Here is a 27,561-nt window from a genome sequence, read left to right as displayed (position 1 = left end):
ACAAATGGTATGTTGGCCTTTATTGCAAGGGGGTTGGAGTACAAGAGTAAGGAAGTCTTGCTGCAATTGTACAGGGCTTTGGTGAGACCACACCTGGAGCACAGTGTGCAGTTTTGGTCTCCTTATCTAAGGAAGGATATAATTGCCCTAGAGGCAGTGCAACGAAAGTTCACTAGATTAATTCCTGGGATGAGAGCATTGAGTAGAATGGGCCCAAACTCTCTGGCGTTTAGAAGAATGAGAGGTGATCTCATTGAAACATATAACATTTTAAGAGGGCTTTACCGGGTAGATGCTGAGAGGAGTTTCCCCTGGCTGGAGAGTCTAGAACTAGGGGTCATACTCTCAAGATAAGGGGTCGAACATTTAGGACTGAGATAAGGAGGAATTTCTTCACTCAGGGTCATGAATATTTGGAATTCTGTACCCCAGAGGGCGGTGGATGCTCAGTTGTTGAGTATATTGAAGACTGAGAGCAATAGATTTTTGGACTCTAAGGGAATCAAGGGATATGGAGATCGGGCAGGAGAGTGGAAGTTTGAGGTTGAAGATCAGCCATGATCTTATTGAATGGCGGAACAGGCTCGAGGGGCCTTATGGCCTACTCCTGCTCCTATTTCTTATGTTCTTATGGAGACACCATTTTAGCTACAGGCACTAATTTAATAAAAAAGCATCTTTCACACACAGTACCGGTAAATGTACTTCACGAGTACATTTACTTAACAAACATCTATCACCATTCAGTAACTAAGGAACTAAAGCACTCATAACAATCAAAAACACTCACACTCTTTGCTTTTAGTCTTACCATTTTACTAACAAAGGCAAAAAAAAATTAAAGTACATGTGCATATGCTGTGCAAATATGATTATTGATCATATGCCCAATGATGGTGTCTATTACTCATTTTTTATTTGCTAATCAGAAATGCAATTAGCTACATCTGGATTCCCAATTTGGTCAATGCTGCTCCGTCACAGAAACCTTCATTGCCATGGTCCAGTGTAATACCAGATTGATTGCTTTGTGCTAACACTGAGGCTGGAATTAAAGAGCTGAGGAATTAAGTACTTGGGGTAGTTGTGTGAGATGCCAGTATATTCTGCCTAACCGCATCTGCCACTGATCTCTTACCTGTAGCTGCGTTCTCATGTGAGCCAGCAGTTCAGAACAAACCTGTCCGTCCCAAAAAATGTACTGATAATGTAGATACTTGACATTAAATGGAATTTTTAATAAATGGAATTTTTATATATAAGATATGGTTTTCAAACAGTTGTATCTTAGTTTCAGTGTGGGTGATTCAGGCTGCAAGAGCATGTTCATTAAATTAAGAATTCAGTTACTGCACATTTAGCATACCACTCAAAAGTGAACAGTGTGTAGTTCTCACAATGCAAATACTCCACAATAATATTCTCCTGTAAAGCACAATGACACTGTACAGAGTCAGCCACCAATATAGCTACAAACATATTGCTTCCTCTCCAGAAGACAACCAATGACTCTTGCTAGGGTGCAGTCCCATGGGGATTGGCAGCCTTGCAGTACTTTTCTCTCAAGTCTTTGTGTGTGTGAGCATGTCAGTGACTGTCAGCAGGCTCTTCAATTAACCAGTCCTGTCTTCACCCAACATTCACATGCTTGTACTTTTGATCAGGGCTCATTGAATAGCAGTCAGGAGTGGGAATTCTAGATATTCTTTTTTCCCTTCCTAGCCTAGGGACACAAAAGTGCAAACCCCATTTGTGTTTACAGAACTTCTGATGCATAAATAGCAAGCTCCCCGCAATGGCTCAGAAACTTTATTCATTGAACTCCCAGGTCTAATCCCCAATCCCTGTTGAGTTATCCACGGCAGTGATAGATACTTTCAATGCCCTGGGTTAGGGAAGGGCAAATCGGTCGGCGTTCCTTCCCTCCTGATCTCTGTCTAACAACCCCTACTGGAAGTGTGCACTTGTGGATATTATATGAGGACAGAATTGGAGTCTGCTATGATGCCTTTGTGGATGTATAGCTTGCCATTGTGCATTGTCAAGGCTCATGCATGAGTAATGCCATTCGATTGACGTACGGAATGATGCTTAGAAAGATATCTCAGCAAAAAAAACAATGCAGCATTGATGAGAATCAAGTTGTTCTTAAACTTGAGTCAGGAATTCTCTTGTGATAAATGATTAGGGCTGATCAGTCAAGCAATAGAAAGTATGTTATCTACAGCAGGTGTCTGGGATGTTGCTGTACATATTCCTGTTAAAATTTATTTTGCATCTAGAGAAATGAAAGCTCACAGGTTAATTGAAGTCGGCCCTTACACAATCCCATTTGGAAAATTACAATGCTGTTCCTGTTTTATTAAAATTACTGTAATTAAAGGGGTGATTCCGTGATCCAGCATGTTCAGGGAACACACCATTGGGAAATCACTGGCGCACAGCCTGTGTCTCCATGCATTCCTGAGATGCGCTTTCTGTGCACTGCATCCTGTTTTTTTTTATTCGTTCATGGGATGTGGGCGTCGCTGGCGAGGCCGGCACTTATTGTCCAACCCTAATTGCCCTTGAGAAGGTGGTGGTGAGCTGCCTTCTTGAACCGTTGCAGTCCGTGTGGTGAAGGTTCTCCCACAGTGCTGTTAGGAAGGGAGTTCCAGGATTTTGATCCAGCGACGATGAAGGTACGGCGATATATTTCCAAGTCGGGATGGTGTGTGACTTGGAGGGGAACGTGCAGGTGGTGTTGTTCCCATGTACCTGCTGCTCTTGTCCTTCTAGGTGGTAGAGGTTGCGGGTTTGGAAGGTGCTGTCGAAGAAGCCTTGGCGAGTTGCTGCAGTGCATCCTGTGGATGGTACACACTGCAGCCACTGTACGCCGGTGGTGAAGGGAGTGAATGTTTAGGGTAGTGGATGGGGTGCCAATCAAGCGGGCTACTTTGTCCTGGATGGTGTCGATCTTCTTGAGTGTTGTTGGAGCTGCACTCATCCAGGCAAGTGGAGAGTATTCCATCACACTCCTGACTTGTGCCTTGTAGATGGTGGAAAGGCTTTGGGGAGTCAGGAGGTGAGTCACTTGCCGCAGAATACCCAGCCTCTGACCTGCTGTTGTAGCCGCAGTATTTATATGGCTGGTCCAGTTATGTTTCTGATCAATGGTGACCCCCAGGATGTTGATGGGGGATTCGGCGATGGTAATGCCGTTGAATGTCAAGGGGAGGTGGTTAGACTCTCTCTTGTTGGAGATGGTCATTGCCTGGCACTTGTCTGGCGCGAATGTTACTTGCCACTTATGAGCCCAAGTCTGGATGTTGTCCAGGTCTTGCTGCATGCGGGCTGGGACTGCTTCATTATTCGTGGGGTTGCGAATGGAACTGAACACTGTGCAATCATCAGCGAACATCCCCATTTCTGACCTTATGATGGAGGGAAGATCACTGATGAAGCAGCTGAAGATGGTTGGGCCTAGGACACTGCCTGAGGAACTCATGTAGCAATGCCCTGGGGCTGTGATGATTGGCCTCCAACAACCACTACCATCTTCCTTTGTGCTAGGTATGACTCCAGCCACTGGAGAGTTTTTCCTCCTGATTCCCATTGACTTCAATTTTACTAGGGCTCCTTGGTGCCACACTCGGTCAAGGGCAGTCACTCTCCCCTCACCTTTGGAATTCAGCTCTTTTGTCCATGTTTGGACCAAGGCTGTAATGAGGTCTGGAGCCGAGTGGTCCTGGTGGAACCCAAACTGAGCATTGGTGAGCAGGTTATTGGTGAGTAAGTGCCGCTTGATAGCACTGTCGACGACACCTTCCATCACTTTGCTGATGATTGAGAATAGACTGATGAGGGGTAATTGGCCGGATTGGATTTGTCCTGCTTTTTGTGGACAGGACATACCTGGGCAATTTTCCACATTGTCGGGTAGATGCCAGTGTTGTAGCTGTACTGGAACAGCTTGGCTAGAGGCGCAGCTAGTTCTGGAGCACAAGTCTTCAGCACTACAGCCGGGATGTTGTCGGGGCTCATGGCCTTTGCTGTATCCAGTGCACTCAGCCGTTTTTTGATATCACGTGGAGTGAATTGAATTGGCTGAAGACTGGCTTCTGTGATGGTGGAGATATCGGGAGGAGGCCGAGATGGATCATCCACCCGGCACTTCTGGCTGAAGGTGGTTGCAAACGCTTCAGCCTTGTCTTTTGCATTCACGTGCTGGACTCCGCCATCATTGAGGATGGGGATGTTTGCAGAGCCTCCTCCTCCCGTTAGTTGTTTAATTGTCCACCACCATTAACGACTGGATGTGGCAGGACTGCAGAGCTTTGATCTGATCCATTGGTTGTGCAATCGCTTAGCTCTGTCTATACCATGTTGCTTCCGCTGTTTAGCATGCATGTAGTCCTGATTTGTAGCTTCACCAGGTTGGCACCTCATTTTTAGGTACGCCTGATGCTGCTCCTGGCATGCTCTTCCACACTCCTCACTGAACCAGGGTTGATCCCCTGGCTTGTTAGTAATGGTAGAGTGAGGAATATGCCGGGCCATGAGGTTACAGATTGTGCTGGAATACAACCCTGCTGCTGCTGATGGCCCACAGGAAGTAGTACAGCACACTCGGGATTCGTATAATACATTTAGCACGGCGGTAGTGCCGAACAACATATTGGATGGTGTCCTCAGTGCGAAGACGGGACTTCGTCTCCATGAGGACTGTGCGGTGGTCACTCCTAGCAATACTGTCATGGACAGATGCATTTGCGACAGGTAGATTGGTGAGGACGAGGTCAAGTAAGTTTTTCCCTCGTGTTGGTTCGTTCACCACCTGCCACAGACCCAGGCTGGCAGCTATGTCCTTCAGGACTCGGCCAGCGGGAATATGGAATCCCCTGTAATCTTTGTAGGAGCAGTGCAGCACACTTGGGGATTCGTTTAACACATTCAGCGAGTGTACAACACACTCGTAATTAGTATAACACATTCAGGAAGTAGTACAACACACTCGGGATTAGTAGAACACATTCAAGAAGTAGTACAACACACTCGGGATTAGTATAACACATTCAGGAAGTAGTACAACACACTCGGGATTAGTATAACACATTCAAGAAGTAGTACAACACACTCGGGATTAGTATAACACATTCAGGAAGTAGTACAACACACTCGGGATTAGTATAATACACTCGGGATTAGTATAATACATTCAAGAAGTAGTACAACACACTCGGGATTAGTATAACACATTCAGGAAGTAGTACAACACACTCGGGATTGGTATAACACATTCAGGAAGTAGTACAACACACTCGGAATTAGTATAACACATTCAAGAAGTAGTACAACACACTCGGGATTAGTGTAACACATTCAGGAAGTAGGACAACACACTCGGGATTAGTATAACACATTCAGGAAGTAGTACAACACACTCGAGATTAGTGTAATACATTCAGGAAGTAGTACAACACACTCGGGATTAGTATAACACATTCAGGAAGTAGTACAACACACTCGGAATTAGTATAACACATTCAAGAAGTAGTACAACACACTCGGGATTAGTATAACACATTCAGGAAGTAGGACAACACACTCGGGATTAGTATAACACATTCAGGAAGTAGTGTAATACACTCGGGATTAGTATAATACATTCAAGAAGTAGTACAACACACTCGGGATTAGTATAACACATTCAGGAAGTAGTACAACACACTCGGAATTAGTATAACACATTCAGGAAGTAGGACAACACACTCGGGATTAGTATAACACATTCAGGAAGTAGTACAACACACTCGGGATTAGTATAACACATTCAGGAAGTAGTACAACACACTCGGAATTAGTATAACACATTCAGGAAGTAGGACAACACACTCGGGATTAGTATAATACATTCAAGAAGTAGTACAACACACTAAGGATTAGTATAACACATTCAGGAAGTAGTACAACACACTCGGGATTAGTATAATACATTCAGGAAGTAGTACAACACACTCGGGATTAGTATAATACATTCAGCGAGTAGTGCAGCACTTGGAATAGTATAATACGTTCAGGGAACAGTGCAGTAGATTCAGGGTTTAATATAACATACGCAAGGAGTACTGCAGCACACCCAGGATTAGTATAAGACTCAAGAAGTGTGTAGCACACTCACTAATTAGTGTAACATATTCAGAATGTGTAGCACACTCACTAATCAGTATAACACACCCACGGAGTGTGTAGCCACTCACTAATTAGTATAACGTCCCAGGAGTGTGTAGCACACTCACCAATTAGTATAACACATCCCAGGAGTATATAGCACACTCACTAATTAGTATAACACATCCACGGAGTGTGTAGCACACTCTGGGATTAGTATTGTAAACAATTTTACAACACCAAGTTATAGTCCAGCAATTTTATTTTAAATTCACAAGCTTTCGGAGATTTTCTCCTTCCTCAGGCAAATGTTTCAAGATCTCCTTGAAGCCTACGCATTTATACATATTGAACAATACATGGTGTTTACAGACTGCCCCTGCAACTGCCCGTTGCCAAGGCAATCACCGTGTTCAGACAGAGAGGTGTTACCTGCAGAACCCCCGAATACACATTCAACAAAAAAACAAACAGGGAAAAAAAACAGAGAAAAAAAAACACAGAGAGAGGCAGAAACATCCGGAAGGCAGAGAGAGCCAGCAAATGACCCATTATATTAAAAACAGATAACATTTGTTCGCTGGTGGGGTAACGTGTAGCGTGACATGAACCCAAGATCCCGGTTGAGGCCGTCCTCATGGGTGCGGAACTTGGCTATCAATTTCTGCTCGACGATTTTGCGTTGTCGTGTGTCTCGAAGGCCGCCTTGGAGTACGCTTACCCGAAGGTCGGTGGATGAATGTCCATGACTGCTGAAGTGTTCCCCGACTGGGAGGGAACCCTCCTGTTTGGCGATTGTTGCGCGGTGTCCGTTCATCCGTTGTCGCAGCGTCTGCATGGTCTCGCCAATGTACCATGCTCTGGGGCATCCTTTCCTGCAACGTATGAGGTAGACAACGTTGGCTGAGTCACAGGAGTATGAACCATGCACCTGGTGGGTGGTGTCATCTCGTGTGATGGTGGTATCTGTGTCGATGATCTGGCATGTCTTGCAGAGGTTACCGTGGCAGGGTTGTGTGGCGTCGTGGACGCTGTTCTCTTGAAAGCTAGGTAGTTTGCTGCGAACGATGGTCTGTTTGAGGTTGGGTGGCTGTTTAAAGGCGAGTAGTGGAGGTGTGGGGATGGCCATAGCGAGGTGTTTGTCCTCATTGATGACATGTTGAAGGCTGCGGAGAACATGGCGTAGTTTCTCCGCTCCGGGGAAGTACTGGACGACAAAGGGTACTCTGTTGGTTGCGTCCCGTGTTAGTCTCCTGAGGAGGTCTATGCGATTTTTTGCTGTGGCCCGTCGGAACTGTCGATCGATGAGTCGAGCGTCATATCCCGTTCTTACTAGGGCGTCTTTCAGCGTCTGTAGGTGTCCATCGCGTTCCTCCTCGTCTGAGCAGACCCTGTGTATTCGCAGGGCCTGTCCATAGGGGATGGCCTCTTTGACGTGGTTAGGGTGGAAGCTGGAAAAGTGGAGCATCGTGAGGTTGTCCGTGGGCTTGCGGTAGAGTGAGGTGCTGAGGTGCCCGTCTTTGATGGAGATTCGTGTGTCCAAGAAAGAAACTGATTCTGAGGAGTAGTCCATGGTGAGCTTGATGGTGGGATGGAACTTGTTGATGTTATCGTGTAGTCTCTTTAGTGATTCCTTGCCGTGGGTCCATAGAAAGAAAATGTCGTCGATGTATCTGGTGTATAGTGTTGGTTGGAGGTCTTGTGCAGTGAAGAAGTCCTGCTCGAACTTGTGCATGAAAATGTTGGCGTATTGGGGTGCGAATTTGGTCCCCATGGCTGTTCCGTGTGTTTGGGTAAAGAACTGGTTATCGAAGGTGAAGACATTGTGATCCAGGATGAAGCGGATGAGTTGTAGGATGGCTTCCGGAGATTGGCTGTTGTTGGTGTTGAGTATTGATGCTGTCGCAGCGATGCCGTCATCGTGGGGGATACTGGTGTATAGTGCCGAGACGTCCATCGTGGTGAGAAGTGTTCCTGGTTCAACTGGTCCGTGGGTACTGAGTTTTTGTAGGAAGTCTGTAGTGTCACGACAGAAGCTGGGGGTTCCCTGTTCGATGGGTTTCAGGATGCCCTCGATGTATCCAGAGAGGTTCTTTCTCTGGTGGCACAACTGCAAACAGGAACTCTAAACCAAAAGCAAAATACTGCGGATGCTGGAAATCTGAAATAAAAACAGAAAATGCTGGAGAAGCTCAGCAAGTCAGGCAGCATCTGTGGAGGAAGAAACAGAGTTAACGTTTCAGGTCGATGACCCATCACCGGCATCTCCACATTGGGATTAGTATAGCACTTTTACGGACTGTAACACATTTGGGATTAGTATAACACGTTCAGGGCGTAGTGCAGCACACTTAAGGATTAGTATAACACATCTAGTGTGCAGTTGACTCAGGCAAATAGGGCAGGACCGCACTAAAATTGAAAAGAGTAGGAGAGAAAATCAGGTAAATCAAATAGTGATTGGATGACAAGCGTGAGCCTCAAAGACTTGTAGACTGTAGGGGAAAGGGAAGACTGAGAGAAGAGAATGTTGCCACCAGGTAATTCTTAACACAACGAGTTCCCATTTGCAATAAAAACAAAATGCTGGAGAAGCTCAGCAAGTCAGGCAACATCTGTGGAGAAAGAAACAGTGTTAACGTTTCAGGTCGAAGACCTTTCGTCAGAACTGGAAAATGTTAAGAGTTAAAGTTTTTGAGCAAGTACAGAGCCGGGGAAAGGAGGGAGGGAGGGGAGGAAAGAACAAAAGGGAAGGTCTGAGATAGGGTAGAGTGATTACATGACAAAAGGGACGGCGGTGCAAGGCAAGGAAGGTGGTAATGGGACAGGTTAAGAAACAAAAAGGTTGATCAGGAGTCCCTTTTGTCATTTAATCACTCTTGCCCTCTACCCTTCCCTTTCGTTCTTTCTTCCCCTCCCCTCCCTCCCCCACTTTCCCTGGCTCTGTACTTGCTCAAAAACTTTAACTCTTTTAACATCTTCCAGTTCTGATGAAGGGTCATCGACCTGAAACGTTAACTCTGTTTCTTCCTCCACAGATGCTGCCTGACTTGCTGAGCTTCTCCAGCATTTTCTGTTTTTATTTCAGATTTCCAGCATCCGCAGTATTTTGCTTTTGGTTTAGAGTTCCTGTTTGCAGTTGTGCCACCAGAGAAAGTTGGTAAACAAAGGCTGTGTGCTTTTCCAGAGTAACTTGTGCCACTTGTGTGCCCTGCTCAAACCAGAATCGCCTAATGCTGGTACTCCTATAGTCTGATCACAATGTCACCTCAGTAGGACTTTGAAAAATGCATTAAGATTACAACGGGCAGTACTGTAAGGTAAATGAGGTGGTGCTGTTGCTTCCAGAGGTGGAAAGAGCCACAATGGGGAAGTGTTCCCACGTGTTGCTAGATGCAGCAGAGCCGTGTCCGAACGCAAATGCCTGCCACTGGCAACCTCGCTTACTGTTTTTTTTTCTGACCACAGTCAGGTGACCGTTCAGCCCACCTGTACAGGCCAACAGTTTGGTTTCCGTTGGTCGGGCTCTGCAGATCTCCCCAAGCTCTTGCAACTGGAATTGAAAGTGGCAATTTGCACAGTTTTGTGCTGCAACTGGTGCTGTTGAATATGCCCCACAATATAAACAGGGAATCACCACTTGCTTCAGGTGGAACTGTCTCTGTAATTCCGGCTGCTTTAATGCTGCTGTATGGCTGTGTTAGAAAATGGGTTTAAACAACATGAATCCCCTGCCGCCAACCTTCGCGAATCTGGACGTTTACTTTGGGGTTGCCAACTCTGGACGTATTCCTGGAGGTTTCATCACATGACCTCCAACCGCTCCACCCCACGCTCCCACCATTGGTCATCCAACATGTCCATCCTCACGGCTCACTGGCTTCCACACCAATCGGAAAGCGAACAGACTCTTCATTATCCGATTGGATGATTCTCGACTGTCAGTCAAACAGACTTTTTTTTTCTTCAGCTCCAATATTTTTATACCTAATAATCGAAAGTGTTCAAAGAAAATGAAAAAATATATACTTTTTTTATGCCCCTATGACTTTTCTCCCAGGCTGCTTGCAGCAGTGTCCTGGAGATTAATCTTCAATTCCTGGAGACTCCAGGACAATCCTGGAGGGTTGGCAACCCTACATCAGCTACGCGAGCTATGCGATAGCAGCAGTACAGGAATATAAAAGCAACTATAAACTCAATAAAAATGGGATTAGGGAATCTTCCCTGGAACAGTTACTGTGACTAATGATGTGAAAAAGCTGGATTAATTGGTGTGATTGCTGAAACACCCTTGTGTTAATAATTATATTTTCACTGGTGCATTTCAGTTATCTCATGGTGCCAGACTCAGTAACTAACAAGTTTAGACTCCTAAAGATAAGATTTACTGGTGGAATAAACAAGACCTGTATAAATAATATTTCTTCTCTTGTGTTTAAATATGTCGCTTTTACAGTCAATTTAGAATGTTTAAAGTTTGAACTTTTCCTGTGTACCTCAATGCTGGACTGAAACAGGACTGTAAAACTCAGTATTGGTGAGAGCATCATTTGTATGTTATTTGCAAACAGCATGTATCTCCAGAAAATTAATACCAGCATTTAACAGTGACATACCCAAACCCCAAGAAATGGTAGGTGTTAATATAAACATTTAAGCAAAGAAAAAGGCAATTTTGGATATTCACCTAGGGATTTCTGATGAGATCATTCCCATTTTAATTTCTGAAAGTGTTTCTTTACTCCGTTCTCTCTCCGTAGCATTATGCCCCGAGGTGACTTGTCTGTCTGCCAGTGCCGCTTGGTAACTTGTGAGGAGTGCACCTATGAGAATGAATCGGCCCTTTTGGTCCCCCCAACCTCCCCTCCTCCTGGTGGCCCCATCTAGGTTGGGATTGATAATTGGAGAAACTGTAGGATTCTGCTACAATTCAAGTTGATTTCTTTTTAAACTTCCATAAGGAGGGAAGGGATATCCAGGAGGAGAGCAACTTTAAGCTGTAGTTAATATAGTGTCCATTACAGCACAAGCTAGCTACAACAACCCACAGGGCTGTTCTGCCAGCAGAGTTTTTGGAGCAGGTTGCTTCTGGCTTTCAAAAGAGCTGAAAAGTACTTAAACCCATGGACTTCTGACCCTGAGCTAAGAGTGCTACCACTCAGTCATGACTGACACTTTTTTGGCTGGGGAAATTTACCAGACTTGGAACCTAAAAGAAGGGGAAATAAGAATCTTATTTGCATGTTTCCTGAAACAGGAATGGATGATTTCATTTTCCTGTTGTGTTTTCCAGGTATCTGTACGTCTGACTCCCACTACCATGTTGTATTCAGGGAAAACTCCAGATGGGAGTCATGTCCTGGTAAGTTGCTTTGAATTTAAAGTCCAGTGCCTGGGTAGGGAAGGACCAAGGGAAAACAAGAAATAAAAACCGTTGATCTTTGGCCCAACGACATCATCAACAACTACAACATGCATTAATGTAGCACCTTTAATGTAGAGAAATGACCCAAAGCACTTCACAGATGCATAATGAAAAATAAATGTTAATTATGATACAGTATCAGCAGAGAGGAGCATAAAGTGGTCCCTTAACCAACTATGAGGCTGTATTGGAATTCATTCCGGAGAAATGTGAGGTAATGTCGGCAAACAAGGCAAGGGAATACACAATAAATGGGAGGATACTGAGCAGTGTAGAGGAACAGAGGGATCTTGGAGTGCATGGCTACAGATCCCTGAAGGTAGCAGGACAGGTGGATAAGGTGGTTAAGAAGGTATACAGGATACTTTCCTTTATTAGCCAAGGCATAGAATATAAGAGCAGGGAGGTTTTGCTCGAACTGTACAAAACACTAGTCAGGCCACAGCTAGAGTACTGCATGCAGTTCTGGTCTCCACTTTACAGAAAAAATGTGATTGCACTAGAGAGGGTACAGAGGAGCTTTACGAGGATGAGGCCAGGACTGGAGAATTTTAGCTATGAGGAAAGATTGGATAGGCTGAGGTTGTTTTCTTTGGAACAAAGGAGGCTGAGGGGAGAATTCATTGAGGTGTATAAAATTATGAGGGGCCTAGGTAGAGTAGATAGAAAGGACCTAGTTCCCTTAGCGGAGAGGTCAATAACCAGGAGGCATAGATTTAAAGTAATTGGTAGAAGGATTAGAGGGGAATTGAGGAGAATATTTTTCACCCAGAGGGTGGTGAGGGCCTGAAACTCAGTGCCTGAAAGGGTGGTAGAGGCAGAAACCCTCACCGCATTTAAAAAGTACTTGGATGAGCAATTGAAGTGCTGTAACCTACAAGTCTACGGACCAGGAGCTGGAAAGCTGGATAGCTCTTTTTCGGCCGGCACAGACTCGATTCTATGATTTTCATATCAATTTACAAGATAATCTGCCCACTGTGACCATCTTGATAGAAAACAAATAGCAAAGTTTAAGTATTTAATAATTAATTTTAAAACTTTGCTGTGTTCTTCTCCACAAATGAAGGTGCAGTGCACCTCCCATGGGGGTCACAGCAATCAGCGTTTGTGATCTCCATATATTGCTGTAATATGGCACCTACTGTTTGGGTTAATGCATTATCAGCAAAGAACACTCCAAAAACGGCCTAGTGAGAAAATAAATTACCAGTGTGGTACTGAGCCATACAAATCACAAAAGCCCCTACTCTGTGTTAAGTTACCTGATTTCAGCTAGAGTTATGGTTGCAGTGTTACAATTGGGTTTAGTGCCCCTAGACTTGTGGTAGGGATGGAAGGAACCAGCCGGGGTTTCTGCTCTTGATTGCTGTGACCCCTGCAGGAGTGTGCGTATGTACAGCATTGGGCTGGATTGCGATGCTCCCCATGACTAAATAGTCTGTCCACACTCACTGTCCACACTCGCACATGTAGAATATCCAGTCTGATTCCTGGCACCTATGCAGTTGTACACCAGAAACGGTCAGTTCCTTCTAGAGAAGAGGTAGAAAACTTGGTAATGGGAGGAAGGAGAAAATTATTTAAAATTTAACAAAAACGTAACCAGGCTAGTTTTTAAAAAAATTATTTTTTTATCAAGAGCAACACAAAGCAGTTTCTATCAGTAATCCATCAGCTCCCTTCACTAATCCATCAGCTCCCTTCACAAGCTAATTATAAATTAGGAAGGTCAATTAAAGCTTCTTAGTTCATCTATCCAGAATGATCCCATCGCAGCATCCAATTGCTTTTTAAATGATTCCAGAGTTTTGCCTCGGCTACTCTATCTGGGAGTCCATTCCACGTATTGACCAATCTTTGTGTGAAGAACTTCCTTATATCAGTGCTAAAATTGTTCTTTTGTCCTACAATTTGGTTTGAAGTAATTTTCCAGATCCGCATTTTCCATGGCATTTACTATTTTGTAAAGCTCAATAAGATCACCTCTCAAACGCCTCCTTTCCAGGTTGAAAAGCCCAATTTCCCCAATGTTTCCTCACAACTCAGACCTTTGACACTAGGGATGAGCCACTACTTGCAGTGCTAGAATGTGTCTTGCTGGCCAGAACAGAACACAGTACTCAAGGCACTCTGCCCAGACAGCTGTGATTTGATTACGACTTTGTTTGACTTGTATTCTACTCTGTTGGTTTTATAGGTCAGTATTTTGTTGGCTTCAGCAACTGCTGCTCTGCATTTGTTGGACATGTTGAGTGTTGAATCTACTAAGTCTCCCAGATCCTTTTCAACTTTATGCTTAGCTGTTTCAGCATCATTCATCGAGTACATTGTGCCTCCTACTTTTTCTTGCTATGCGCAGTGCTTCACGCTCGTCAGTATTAAATTTCATCTGCCATTTTTCTGCCAATTACATAATTTGTCCGACTCATTCTGTAATTTCTGAGCTGCTTCCTTCAATTCCACTGCCCCTCCTAGTTTGGTATCATCTGAAAATCTGACCAGTTTGCATTGAGTTTCTGAATCCATGTCATTGATGTAAATTGCAAATGCTAGTGGTTCCAACACCAATTCCCTGGGGCGCCTCACCCAGTACTTTCCTCTACTCCGTAATTAGCCCTCTAACTAGTTCCCATTGTTTTCCACCTTTCAGCCAGTTTCTTATCCAATCCCAAGATTTAACTTTAATCCCCACAGCTTTAAGCTTAAATAATAACCTTTCATATGGAATTTGGCCAAATGCCTTTTGGAAGTCGAGGTACATCACATTGTCGGGCTTTCCATGGTCTGCTTGGGTTGTCACTTTCTCAAAGAAGTCGAGAAGATTGGTCAGGCAAGATCTTCCCCTTCTGAATCCATGTTGACTGCTGTTTACTAGGTTATAATTGTAAAGGTCATCCTCAAGATTACTCCTGCCATTTGATTCCATTATTTTACTTGGAATTGAAGTACGACTAATGGGCCTTTAGTTGTCTGTGTCTGCTTTATTGCCCTTTTTGACTAGGGGCACCATGTTGGTCTGTTTCCATTCTACCGGTACCTCCGCAGCGTCTAATGGCTCATAATGATTTTCAATGCCTCACAGATCTCCTCCCTCGTTTTTCTTAGTGCTCTGACATAAGTACCATGTGTCCCTGAAGATTTGTTTGTTGTGAGCCCTTTCAGCCTGTTTAGGATTTCCATCTTAATTAGATTATCTCTGTTTGGCAAAGGCATGTTGTTCGTGTATTCCCTTGTGAATACTCGAAGGAAGTAATCCTTCATGATATTTACTATCTTGTGCTTGTCCTTTGTTTCAAGTCCATTTGTATCTTTTATGGCTGACACCACTTCTCTTACTGCCCTCTTACTATTGATGTACCGAAGAAACTTGTTGCGTTGTTTTGCCTCTGCAGCTATTCTTCTTTCCTATGGGTCTCTTTGCCCTTTTTTACAACAACAACTTGCATTAAATAATGCCTTTAACGTAGTAAAACATCCCAAGGCGCTTCGCAGCATCATTATCAAACAAAATTGGACACCGCGCCACATAGGGAGATATTAAAAGAGGTATCCAAAACAAGGTAGGTTTTAAGGAACGTCTTAAAGGAAGAGAGAGAGGTATAGAAGTTCATGGAGGGAAATCCGGAGCTTAGGGCCTAGGCAGCTGAAGGCGCAGCCGCTAATGGTGGAGCGGTTAAAATTGGGGATGTGCAAGAGGCCAGAATTGGAGGAGTGCAGAGATCTCGGAGGGTTGTAGGGCTGGAGGAGGTTACAGAGAGAAGGAGGGGCGAGATGATGGAAGGATTTGAAAACAATGATGAGAATTTTAAAATCGAGGTATTGCTGGACCAGGAGCCAGTGTAGGTCAGCGAGCACAGGGGTGAACAGGACGTGGTCTGAGGTAGGATACGGGCAGCAGAGTTTATGGAGGGTGGAAGGTGGGAAGTGGGCCAGGAGAGCATTGGAATAGCCGAGTCTGAAGGTAACAAAGGCATGGATGTGGGTTTCAGCAGTAGATGAGCAGAGGCAGTGACGGTGATGGGCGATGTTACGGAGGTGGAAGTAGACGGTCTTGATGATGGAGCGGATATGGGGTCGGAAGCTCATCTCACGGTCAAATAGGACGCCAAGGTTGCGAACGGTCTGGTTCAGCCTCAGCCAGGGAGAGGAATGGAATTGGTGGCTAGGGAACCGAGTTTTTGGCGGGGACCAAAGACAATGGCTTTGGTCATCCCATTATTTAATTGGAGGAAATTTCTGCTCATCCATTACTGGATATCGGACAAGCAGCATGACAAATCAGAGGCAGTGGAGGGGTCGAAAGAGGTGGTGGTGATGAGCTAGAGCTGGGTGTCGTCAGCGTATATGTGGAACCTGACGTGTTTTCAGATGATGTCACTGAGGGCAGCATGTAGATGAGGAATAGGAGGGGGCTAAGGATAGATCCTTGGGTAACGATGCAGGAGCAGGAAGAGAAGCCATTGCAGGTGATACTCTGGCTACGACTGGATAGATAGGAATGGGACCTGGCGATGGCAGGCCCACCCAGCTTAATGACAGAGGAGAGGCATTGGTGTGTTCCTGCATGATTCTCTATTTATCCCTGTGAACTCCTTTCCCTTTCTCCCTGTTTCCCTTTTTCCTCTTTATTTCACTTTGGATTTGTTTTTTAATGAAGGAAACCCTCAGAAGGATCCAATTTACAGATTTCACCTTCCAACACTCCCCCTTCCTCCCCCCCGATGTTTCAGTGTTCAATAAAATATAATCCAAGATATTTTTACCAGCGCTGTATCCTATATTCCGCTTTTAAACCAACATTTACAGCAACCCAATGCTCACTGCAGTTTGTTCCACTGTGTTCATGACAAGCCATCCTTCCAAAAATAATACCTGTGTTTGACCCAATTGAAATAGTTCGAGATAACACCTGGTATAGAAAACTTTGCATGTGAAACTCTCAGACACTGTATCCAAGGTGCGTTCCTCTGTTAGACTAGGACAGCTCACATTTTTTCAAACATTTTTACTGTCGAACCTGATACAAGCTGTGTAAGAGAAAGGTGCACCAATAATTAAGTTATGAAACGTGATTTTGGGGATGATTCTTTGCAAAGAAGGTATGGTGGAGAGTGATCCCTTTGTTGTCTTAAGTTTTACTTTAAGATGCGTTGTTTGGACCATTAGTTGGATTAAACACAGATTTTTTTTGGAAGGTTGATTGTCATGAACACAGTGGAACAAAAAATTATGCTTTAGAATAAAATGAGGTATCATCTTGTAATAGAAAATGCAGTCTCCATGTGTAAGTGATTTCATCGTCTCTCCATATTAACCCCAAATATTGTGACATCTTCCCAAGCCAAATTGGAGCAAAGAAAGAACCCTTAGAGGTTTTACTCTGATATTGCTCTAAAATTAAACATATATACTAGGAAGTAAAAGAACCAAACAATATCTAAAGCACTCTACCCTCCTTTCTCTACATAGGAACATGGGCAAATAAAGGATCGGAAAAGACCCTGCAGTCCATCTGGCCAGTCCCAAAAGTTGATCTCTCTCAAACGCTACCCCGTCTTTGTTGTCTCTAGACTTCACTATTGCAGTGCTTTCCTGGCCGGCCTCCCATCTTCCACCCTCCATAAAGCTCATCCAAAATTCTGCTGCCCGTATCCTAACTCACACCAAGTCCCGTTCTCCCATCACCCCTGTGCTCGCTGACCTACACTGGCTTCCGGTCCGGCAACGCCTTGATTTTAAAATTCTCATCCTTGTTTTCATACCCCTCCATGGTCTCGTCCCGCCCAATCTCTGTAACCTCCTTCAGCCCTACAATCCTCCAAGATCTCTCCATTCCTCCATGCCTCTTGTGCATCCCTGATTTTAATCCGCCATTGGCGGCCGTGCCTTCAACTGCTAGGCCCTAAGCTCTGGAATTCCCTCCCTAAACCTCTCCGCCTCTCTAGCCCTCTCTCCTCCTTTAAGATGCTCCTTAAAACCAACCTCTTTGATCAAGCTTTTGGTTACCTGTCCTAATATCTCCTTATGAGGTTCGGTGTCAAATTTTGTTTGATAACATTCCTGTGAAGCACCTTTGGACGTTTTACTGCGTTATAGGCGCTATTTAAATGCAAGTTGATGTTGTTGTTAAATGTTTCCCCACTATCTGCTTCCATGGACATTCCACATCTTCACCACCTTCTGCATCTGTGTCCCTTTCCTCTTCTAAGCTTGTGGCTGTGTCCATGGTTCTAGAGATTGTCGCATACTCAAACATATTGAGTTCCTTTGATTGATTCCCTTTTATTGATGCCCTTAAGGACCATATCTCCTCTCAGAGTAAGTAATATATAATCTCCCTCTTCACTCTCTACATCTTATTGGCTCGTAAAAAAACTAGAATGCTGATTTACTTATGGCGCTCGTTGTAAAATGATCAGGTGGGAATCTCGTGCAAAACACAGAGAAGCGGGGATCGTCAGTGCTTGGATAATTGACAACTTTCCAGCCATGGAGACCTATCTCCCCTTCCCTTCACTCACCTTTTCTCTCTGGACGGATAGTGGCTCTAACCAATTTTTTTCAGCACTAGAAGCATCTCCAAGCCTCAGGCATGAATTTCGACATCTTGTGACTTAATCCAAAAAAAAACCTGACAAACATTGGACTTTTCTGCCCATTCCCCTAAAGCCAACACATCAGCCTTTATAACGTTCTAGATCCTGGCACCATCCTAATGGTTGGCAAACAGGATGAGAGTAAACAAACACTTTGAATAAAGAGAGAACCCCTTTAAATGTTGAGGTATTAGTTGTGGGACTGCTAGTCACATGAGTTATGTTGCAAAATCACCGAATGTTGTTATACAATTTATTTGGAACTTTTAATTTTCTTTACCAAGTCACGTCAAAGGTGTTTAACGAAAGGACAGAAATAATACGTTATGTATGTTTAAAAATAAATGTTGAGAAGATTTTGGATATTTTTAGCAAGACGGTGAAAGTGGCTGAAAACAGTCTTGGCAGCAATCTGTGAGATTTGTTGAACTTTCCCTCAGGAATCTTATAACATAGTTAATGGCGCACCTCAAGCACGCCGCCCCACAGTGCTGTATTTACTGTGTGTGTGTGAATGCATGTGTGTGTAATATGTAGTCGTGAGTGGTTAGAGTCAGTGATGGTTTAAGTTTGGTATTTCTTCTTGATTGTACAGAGGAGTGCCAAGTACCTGTACAACGAATTGCCTGTGCGCATCGCGCACCGTATTAAGGGATTTCGGAGCCTTCCCTTCATCATCGGTTGCAATCCCACAATTCTGCAGGTGGTAAGTACAACCAATTAATGAGTGAATCCATTTTAGTGCCGTTGCTAAATTGAGAAATCAATGTTAGTAGTACAGTAAGGGAATTTATGAAAACTGATTTCCTGATCATTTATGTGCTGTTGTGGTTTTCACCGTAAGGGAAATCTAGGTCTGGGTTCGAAATGTATGCAGCTTGAACTCTGGGCTTTGTAGCAGTTCATTTATATTTAAATGAATAGTTTATGCGTGGATTGTGCTAAAAATAAGCATTGTATATAAATATTAAATGTAGTTTGTACAGGAGAAATGTTAAATAATATCAAAAATATAAATATAGAAGGGAGAGGAAACGGGAAAGGAAAGGAGAGACTGCCAGAAAAGGAGATGGGACGACTCCGAGACAATCCGAGAGATACAGAGACAGCACTGAGAAAGTGTGTCCGAGCCATACAAAGAGAGACGACACTGAGAGAAAAAGTGTGTCAGAGCCATACGGAGGCGACACTGAGAGAAAGTGTGTCAGAGCCATACAGAGAGAGACGACACTGAGAGAAAGTGAGTCAGAGCCATATGGAAGCAACACTGAGAGAAAGTGTGTCAGAGCCATACAAAGAGAGACGACACTGAGAGAAAGTGTGTCAGAGCCTTACAAAGGAAGACGACACTGAGAAAGTGTGTCCGAGCCATACAAAGGGAGACGACACTGAGAAAGTGTGTCAGAACCATAGAGACGACACTGGGAGAAAGTGTGTCAGAGCCATACAGAGACGACACTGGGAGAAAGTGTGTCAGAGCCATACAAAGGGAGACGACACTGAGAAAGTGTGTCAGAGCCATACAAAGGGAGACGACACTGAGAAAGTGTGTCAGAGCCATACAAAGGGAGATGACACTGAGAAAGTGTGTCAGAACCATACAGAGAGATGACAGTGAGAAAGTGTGTCAGAGCCATACAAAGGGAGACGACACTGAGAAAGTGTGTCCGAGCCATACAAAGGGAGACGACACTGAGAAAGTGTGTCAGAACCATAGAGACGACACTGGGAGAAAGTGTGTCAGAGCCATACAGAGACGACACTGGGAGAAAGTGTGTCAGAGCCATACAAAGGGAGACGACACTGAGAAAGTGTGTCAGAGCCATACAAAGGGAGATGACACTGAGAAAGTGTGTCAGAACCATACAGAGAGATGACAGTGAGAAAGTGTGTCAGAGCCATACAAAGAGAGATGACACTGAGAAAGTGTGTCAGAACCATACAGAGACGACACTGGGAGAAAGTGTGTCAGAGCCATATAAAGAGAGACGACACTGAGAAAGTGTGTCAGAACCATACAGAGAGATGACAGTGAGAAAGTATGTCAGAGCCATACAGAGAGACAACTCTGAGAAAGTGCGTCAGAGCCAAACAAGGATAGACAAACCGAAAGACAGAGAAAGGGAGATGGAAAGAAAAAGAGTTGGGCAACAGGTCCAGGAAGAGAGTCACAGATTTTTTTTTGTTGCATTTTAGTCTGTGAGCAATGCATGGAGCTTCTCCATTGTACAGAAATAGCTTTGATCGTTTTAAAAGCTGCAAAGGCCATTTGATACTTGGAGGCGTTGATGAATTAATCATTCAAGCAAAAAGAAAAATTGGCTTTGCTAAGGTCGAGTCATTGTGTGTTTATAGAAAGCCAGTTTAACTGCATTACTTGATGTGAAGATCAAACTGCAGTGATCTATCAGCTAAATTCAGTTAAACTTCCTCTGAAGGAAACCACAAAGCTACACAAGCAACAGAGAGGAGTATAAGCATGCAAAGTAGAGAGAGGACCACTGAGCTTCAAAAACAATAAACCTTTTATATAATGTCATGGGGCAATATTATGATTATATTGTATGACACTGAAAGAGGGATTGATGAGTTTAAGAACTGAACTGTAGTTTTATTTTGGTGGATCTACTATAGCATTGCTCATGATAGCTGGATGATGGGCTGCTTTGTAATGACTGGAGCAGCGTACTATGTAATGTACAATATATAATTCTGCTGCTAAGGTGAAGCTGAATTTTATCTGACCTGTTCAGATTTAGTTCCCTGAAGGACATCAGTGAACCAGTTGGGTTTGTGCGACAATCAGACAGCTTCATGGTCACTTTTACTGATGCTTTTTGTTTCCCCATTTGTTTTTAAACTGAATTCAAGTTCTCAAGACAGCCTTTGAACATATTCTCTGGATTATTAGTGCAGGCCTCTGGATTACTAGCCCAGTAACAACCACTACAGTACCGTACCCATGTGGCATCTAAAGTGTGAGAGACTATACACAATATACTAGCGGGTCTTCCATGGGGAGTTGGAGGTTATGCTGTTGCAAGGAAGGGATGCTGGAGGGGACGAGGGATGCACATTTCCACTGAAAGGATTTGGAAAGAAGTTTGTGAGCAATGTGCTCAGAAAAAGTGAAGTAAGTGTTTTTTGATTGATGCCTGGAAAATAAGTCGTGTTTTCCTTATCTATTGCAGGTGGATAAATAAAGAAATAAATCTTTTCCCCTTACATACCATAGTTATATAAATAAATTAATCAATTTGCACCTGTAACACTGGGGAGAAAGAGGGCTGAGGAGTATGTTATTGCATAATTGTTTTTTTACAGTAGGTTGGTGTTGTGCCAATCCTCCTGATTGCTGACCAGGTTTAGAAAGAATACAGAGAGGCACAGGTCTGCCAGACACCTAAACCCTGACCTGTACATTGGGAGAAACCAAACTAGAGCAGTATCCTTGAGAGGGGGTGAGGAGAGTAACTGGTTCAGTGGGAGGAGTCTGTCTCTATAACAGTAAACACAAGACTGCTATAATAGACGTAAAGGGCATTAAAACTGGAATTAACCATCACTATTTATGTAATTGTTCTTGTCAAAGTACCTCTGATAAAGTTAAGAAGTTCATGCTTTACATTGTTTTGATACAGAAAAACAAATTCATGATTTAATTCACAGCCATAATAGTGGCTTCCTGGTTTTGTGTTGTCAGGACTTTTCCATCGCTGGATGGGGGAGGGAAGGAATGGGACCGTCTACCACTATCTGTGAATGGCCGCTCTTGCTATCATTCATGAAAAAATACCACAGTGTTGGGTACTCCCTTCCCTATCTCCAATCTGCAATGCTGTTCATTAAACTTAGAGGGGAAGGAGCTTTAATCTGCTTTCTGAAGTCGAAATGAGAGATGATGGGCTTACTGTGATTGACATGGACTGCAGACAATCGGGATGAACCAAGGCATTGACAAGAAAAAAACAGCCAACAAAGCTAACTAAATCATTGGAGCTCCAATCAAATGCTCCAAATTGAGTCCCAGGCTCCCAATGCAGAAGTAGGCATCTGCAAGAAAATGTTTTCCAGGGATTTATAATATTGTACAAGCAACTCTATGATGCTGATAATATGATGGCAGATTGCTAAGAGCCCAGTGTGCCCCCAAATGGACGACTATCGCATAGGGTGCTGGGGGCCTGTATACAAAGTTTGTGCAAGGTTTATTAGGCCTCAGAATATATTTAAATTATCCCCATAATGTGACTGGAGCATCTGAGCGGAGACCAGTCACCCAGTGCTTGTTTGGATGGGCACTGAGGAGGATGCCCTAATTTAAAAAAAAACTATTTTTCCTTCCACTGAGCCCCCCATAATAATAAAAATTTTATTCCGAGTTGTTTACTTGTTTTTATGGGGTTTTACGTCATAAGTACATAAAAACATAAGGAATAGGAGCAGGAGAAGGCCCTCGAGCCTGCTCCGCCATTCAATCAGATCATGGCTGATATTTGATCTCAACTCTACTTTCCTGCCAATCCCCATATCCCTTGATCCCCCTAGAGTCCAAAAATCTATCTCAGCCTTGAATATATTCAACGACTCAGCATTCACAGCCTTCTGGGGTAGAGAATTCCAAAGATTCACATCCCTCTGAGTGAAGAAATTCCTCCTCATCTCAGTCTTAAATGGCCGATCCCTTATGCTGCGATCAAGCCCCCTAGTTCTAGACTCTCCAGCCAGAGGAAACAACCTCTCAGCATCTACCCTGTCAAGCCCCCTCAGAATCTTATCTGTTTCAATGAGTTTACCTCTCATTCTTCTAAACTCCAGTGAGTATAGGCCCATTCTACTCAATCTCTCCTCATATGACAACCCTCTCATCCCAGGAATTAATCTGGTGATCCTTTTTTGCACTGCCTCCAAGGCAAGTGTATCCTTCCTTAGATAAGGAGACCAAAACAGTAAGTAGTACTCCAGGTGAGGTCTCACCAAAGCCCTGTATAATTGTAGTAAAACATCCTCTTATATTCCAACCCCCTTGCAATAAAGGCCAACATGCCATTTGTCTTCCTAATTGCTTGCTGTACCTGCATGTTAACTTTTTGTGTTTCTTGTATGAGGACACCCAAATCCCTCTGAACATCAACATTCAATAGTTTCTCACCATTCAAAAAATATTCTGTTTTTCTATTCTTCCTACCAAAGTGAATAACCTCACATTTCCCTACATTATACTCCATTTGCCACCTTCTTGCCCACTCACTTAATCTGTCTGTCTCCCTTTGCAGACTCTTTGGGTCCTCCTCACAGCTTACAATCCCACCTAGCTTTGTATTGTCAGCAAACTTGGATAAATTACACTTGGTCCCTTCGTCTAAGTCATTAATGTAGATTGTAAATAGCTGAGGCCCCAGCACCGATCCTTGCGACACCCCACTATTTACAACTTGCCAACCTGAAAATGACTTGTTTATCCCTACTCTCTGTTTTCTGTCCGTTGACCAACCCTCTATCCGTGCTAATATATTACCCCCAACCCCATGAGCCGTTATCTTGCGTAACAACCTTTTATGTGGCACCTTATCAAATGGCTTTTGAAAATCCAAATATACTACATCCACTGGTGTTACTTACATGGTTATATTTTCAGATAGCTGAAAAATCAGTTGAAACCAAGTTCACATAATTAGTTGTCTAATTTGATATGTCCCTTTCCGCTACTTGCCAGTTTGGGATTGTTAGCTTTGACAAAATAAAATTGATTGATTTGATTGCTCACTTTTCTGCTGCTGACTCGTTCCTCATTGGTACTTACTGACTGAATTAAATTGTGTTTAGTTGATCGACAGTTTAACAAATAAGTCTTCATTTCTGCCAAACATCCATTTTTTTTTTGTGTCACCGAGCTGTGATGGCGTGAAATGTGACACTTTTGAGGTGTAACCCTACTGCGACCACACTTTCAGGCGTGACGCCTTTGAAAGACGGGATACGATGGATGGGAGCTAGACCCAAGACTTTTAATTGTGTAGATAGATTTGTTAATTTGGTTCCTTTCTTTTTTCAGCATGAGCTGTACATCAGAGCATTTCAGATGCTGTCAGATTTCCCTCCAGTGAGTATAGCTGCAGCTACTTTTCCCCCCTTTTTACTGTGGAGATAATGCTTCCTTTTGTTTTCAGAAAGTAAGATTTTATAAGCGTTGCACAAGTCCAGCAGGAAAATGGCAATTCCCTCTTACCATTGTTCCCTTAGATCACCGACGGGAAGACAGAGACTCAGTACTGCAAGATGATTCGCCAGCTTCTAGACGACCACAAAGATGTTGTCACGATGCTGGCTGAAGGTTTCAGAGAATGTCGTAAGCATATCCAGGTAGATAAACTCTATTGTGTTTATGTATTTTTTAATAAAGTGTTTCATTCATGGCTAAATGATCTCTCCCTCGTTGGACAGACCCTTGTATACAATTCCCTGCCAATCTGAGTTCTTGAGTTGTTGGAATTGCATAAAGCAGACATTTTGAGCAAGATAATTTTTGTGGTGTAGGCTCAGTTGGCAGTACATGATACAGGCCCTGTTTTTCACACATGTGATATCAATGTTGCTCTGGGTGTCATTTTTGACTGAGTCAGTTGCTCAGTGTGAAGAATATGGTGTTGTCTGTCACATGGTTAGCGTGGACCAATAAGATGGCAGAACCACAACAAGGCAGAAAAGAAAGCAGCTATGTTTGTGCCCAGTCCTGGGATTACTCTGCTGGCAGTCTCTCCTATTCTGGGCTGATCTGAACCCAGCCCCTCTGCTTCTAGACAAGCCTCTCCACTTCCAGGTTGACTCTGGACCCAGCCTCACAACTCCTGGGGTGCTAACCTCACTCTCCCCAGTATCTTGCAGCCTTCCTGCCCTCTCCAAATGCCTTCCTGCTGTTAGATCCTGGCCTCCACATTCTCTAGGTCTCAGTGCCATATGTCCCGACTGGCTCAGCCTCAGCACCATTGCTCTGCTCCCGCCAGTGCTCCAGTCCTTGAGCCCAGCCTCACCTCTGTTCTGGGTCCAGGCCTGGAACTGCTTCTAACTATGCAAAATTTAGAATAAAATGAAGACACCTCTCTGTTTCTGAGCTTTTAATAAAACCGACAACAGAAACTTTGTATTTTGTTTTTGTATTCTGGGGCTTTCTGCTGGGTCAGAATGTAATCTTCATACCTGCCATTTCCCACCTGGACACAGCCACCATTAGACCTTTCACTAAGACATTTTCTTTTCTACTTCAACGCAAGTTTTATTTTGACGATGGGCATAGGGAGCAGAGCCGAGAACAGGCAGCATGGAATTCTGATAATTAGTGGGATCCAGGTGGTCATTCTACGCTGTGTCCGCTAATGTTCATCGCCCTCTGTTATACTGTTGTAAATTTTTTTTAAACTTCTGCCCACGAGCAACTCCATGAAAGATCAATTAGCATACCATGCAAAGTTTTTGCTTTTTGCACTAAATCCAGACAAGCGAATCTGGGCCAGCTCCTTTGTGATACTCAGACATCCTGTAGAAATGCTGTGGAATTCCCTCCACCTTTCCAACTTTCTCTCCTCCTTTAAGACCCTCCTTAAAACCCACCTCTGACCAAGCTTTTGGTCACCCCATCTAATATCTGCTTCTTTGGCTCGGCATCCATTTTTTGTCTGATTACATCTCTGCGACGCACCTTGGACCGACTTTCTGTGTTAAAGGCTCTAGGCAAATGCAAGTTTTTTTTTATTCGTTCACTGGATGTGGGCGTCGCTGGCAAGGCCGGCATTTATTGCCCATCCCTAGCGAGATTTTTTACAACTGAGTGGCTTGCTAGGCCATTTCAGAGGGCAATTAAGAATCAACCACATTGCTGTGGGTCTGGAGTCACATATAGGCCAGACCGGGTAAGGACGGCAGGTTTCCTTCCCTAAAGGACATTAGTGAACCAGATGGGTTTTTACGACAATCCGGTAGTTTCATGGCTATCATTACTGATACTAGTATTTTAATTCCAGATTTTTATTTAATTAATTGAATTTAAATTCGCCAGCCGCCGTGGCGGGATTTGAACTCGTGACTCTGGATTTTAGTCCAGGCCTCTGGATGACTAGCCCAGTAACATAACCACTACGCTACCGTACCCTTAAGTTGTTGTTGAATGTGAAAATGCAGCCTGGGGCATCCTGTTATGGAAGGATTTAAACTGCCATACGCTAAAGTGGTAGAAAATAACAGGGCCCATAAATAAGCTGTCCACCCAGACGAAAAATCTGAATACACCTTACACCTCGCCCCGTGGAAACTTGCCTTGATACAGTTAACGTGTGGAGCAGCATTGATATCACGAGCCTCGGGTGGTGCATGGCTTGTGTGCATAACAACTGGCTGAAAGAAGATGGGATGAAATAAGAACAAAAAGTCCATCCAGTTCACCTTCTACCATCCTGGTAGTCGCATGATACAATGATAATGGAGTTGTTGACTAATCACAGCAATCAATCTCTATCAATTAGTCTACAACAGACCCGAACATAGAGGAAAACCCCAGTGGTGGAGAGCTTTGGGAGCTATAGGTCCAAAGTCATCTGTTCCTCCCAAGCATATTACACTTGCCACATCATGTCTCATATGATGTAGCCTAAAATTCTTAACTTAATCTGTCTAATTTGCAATCTTCCTTTATTTATTATTTTTTGCCTTTTTCTCCCTGAAGTCCCTCGGTCTGAACCTTTCCCAGCTAAAGACCAGTCTAGAGCCTTAATCCCAGGCCTCTGGCAATGCTGCTATAAAGCTGGGCCTGTATTAGAGTGACCAAGTGTAACTTCTTGTTCAGTTTCCTTTCAAAGGACCCTTTACTCTGTCTGCTGCTACAAGTGGTACAGCTGATTGGGAGGTGCCCACGCATCGACCTGTATCCCGATACTCTGCGTCTGATTTACCATCACCATGTGGCTCTTTCTACTCTGTAATTTGCACAACAACAGCTTGTATTTATATAGCACCTTTAACATAGTAAAATGTCCCAAGGCACTTCACAGGAGCGTAATCAGATAAAATTTGACACCGAGCCATGTAAGGAGATATTAGGACAGGTGACCAAAAGCTTGGACAAACAGGTAGTTTTTAAGGAGCGTCTAAAAGGAGGAGAGAGAGGTAGAGAGGTGGAGAGGTTTAGGGAGGGAATTCCAGAGCTTAGGGCCCAGGCAACTGAAGGCACGGCCGCCAATGGTGGAGCGATTAAAATCAGGCAAGAGGCCAGAATTAGAGGAGTGCAGAGATCTCGGAGGGTTGTAGGATTGGAGGAAATTACAGAGATCGGGAGGGCACGGGGGGATTTGAAAACAAGGATGAGAATTTTAAAATCGAGGCGTTGCCAGACTG

General features: G+C 43.9%; 1 protein-coding gene across 1 annotated transcript in view; it reads left to right on the top strand.

Moving 5' to 3' along the window:
• The window catches only part of bckdk (branched chain ketoacid dehydrogenase kinase), an 83,143-nt gene that overhangs the window by 4,104 nt on the left and 51,478 nt on the right, over window positions 1-27,561 (top strand). The window contains exons 2-5 of the mRNA XM_068008003.1: window positions 11,447-11,515; window positions 18,773-18,883; window positions 24,233-24,280; window positions 24,421-24,540. Coding sequence (XP_067864104.1) covers window positions 11,447-11,515; window positions 18,773-18,883; window positions 24,233-24,280; window positions 24,421-24,540 — 348 coding nt within the window. The remainder of the gene's footprint in view (window positions 1-11,446; window positions 11,516-18,772; window positions 18,884-24,232; window positions 24,281-24,420; window positions 24,541-27,561) is intronic.

Source organism: Heptranchias perlo, chromosome 28 (assembly GCF_035084215.1).
Source record: "Heptranchias perlo isolate sHepPer1 chromosome 28, sHepPer1.hap1, whole genome shotgun sequence".
Taxonomy (NCBI): domain Eukaryota; kingdom Metazoa; phylum Chordata; class Chondrichthyes; order Hexanchiformes; family Hexanchidae; genus Heptranchias; species Heptranchias perlo.
The sequence above is the reverse complement of the archived record's forward strand: the minus strand, read 5'-3'. Positions and strand labels throughout refer to the sequence as shown.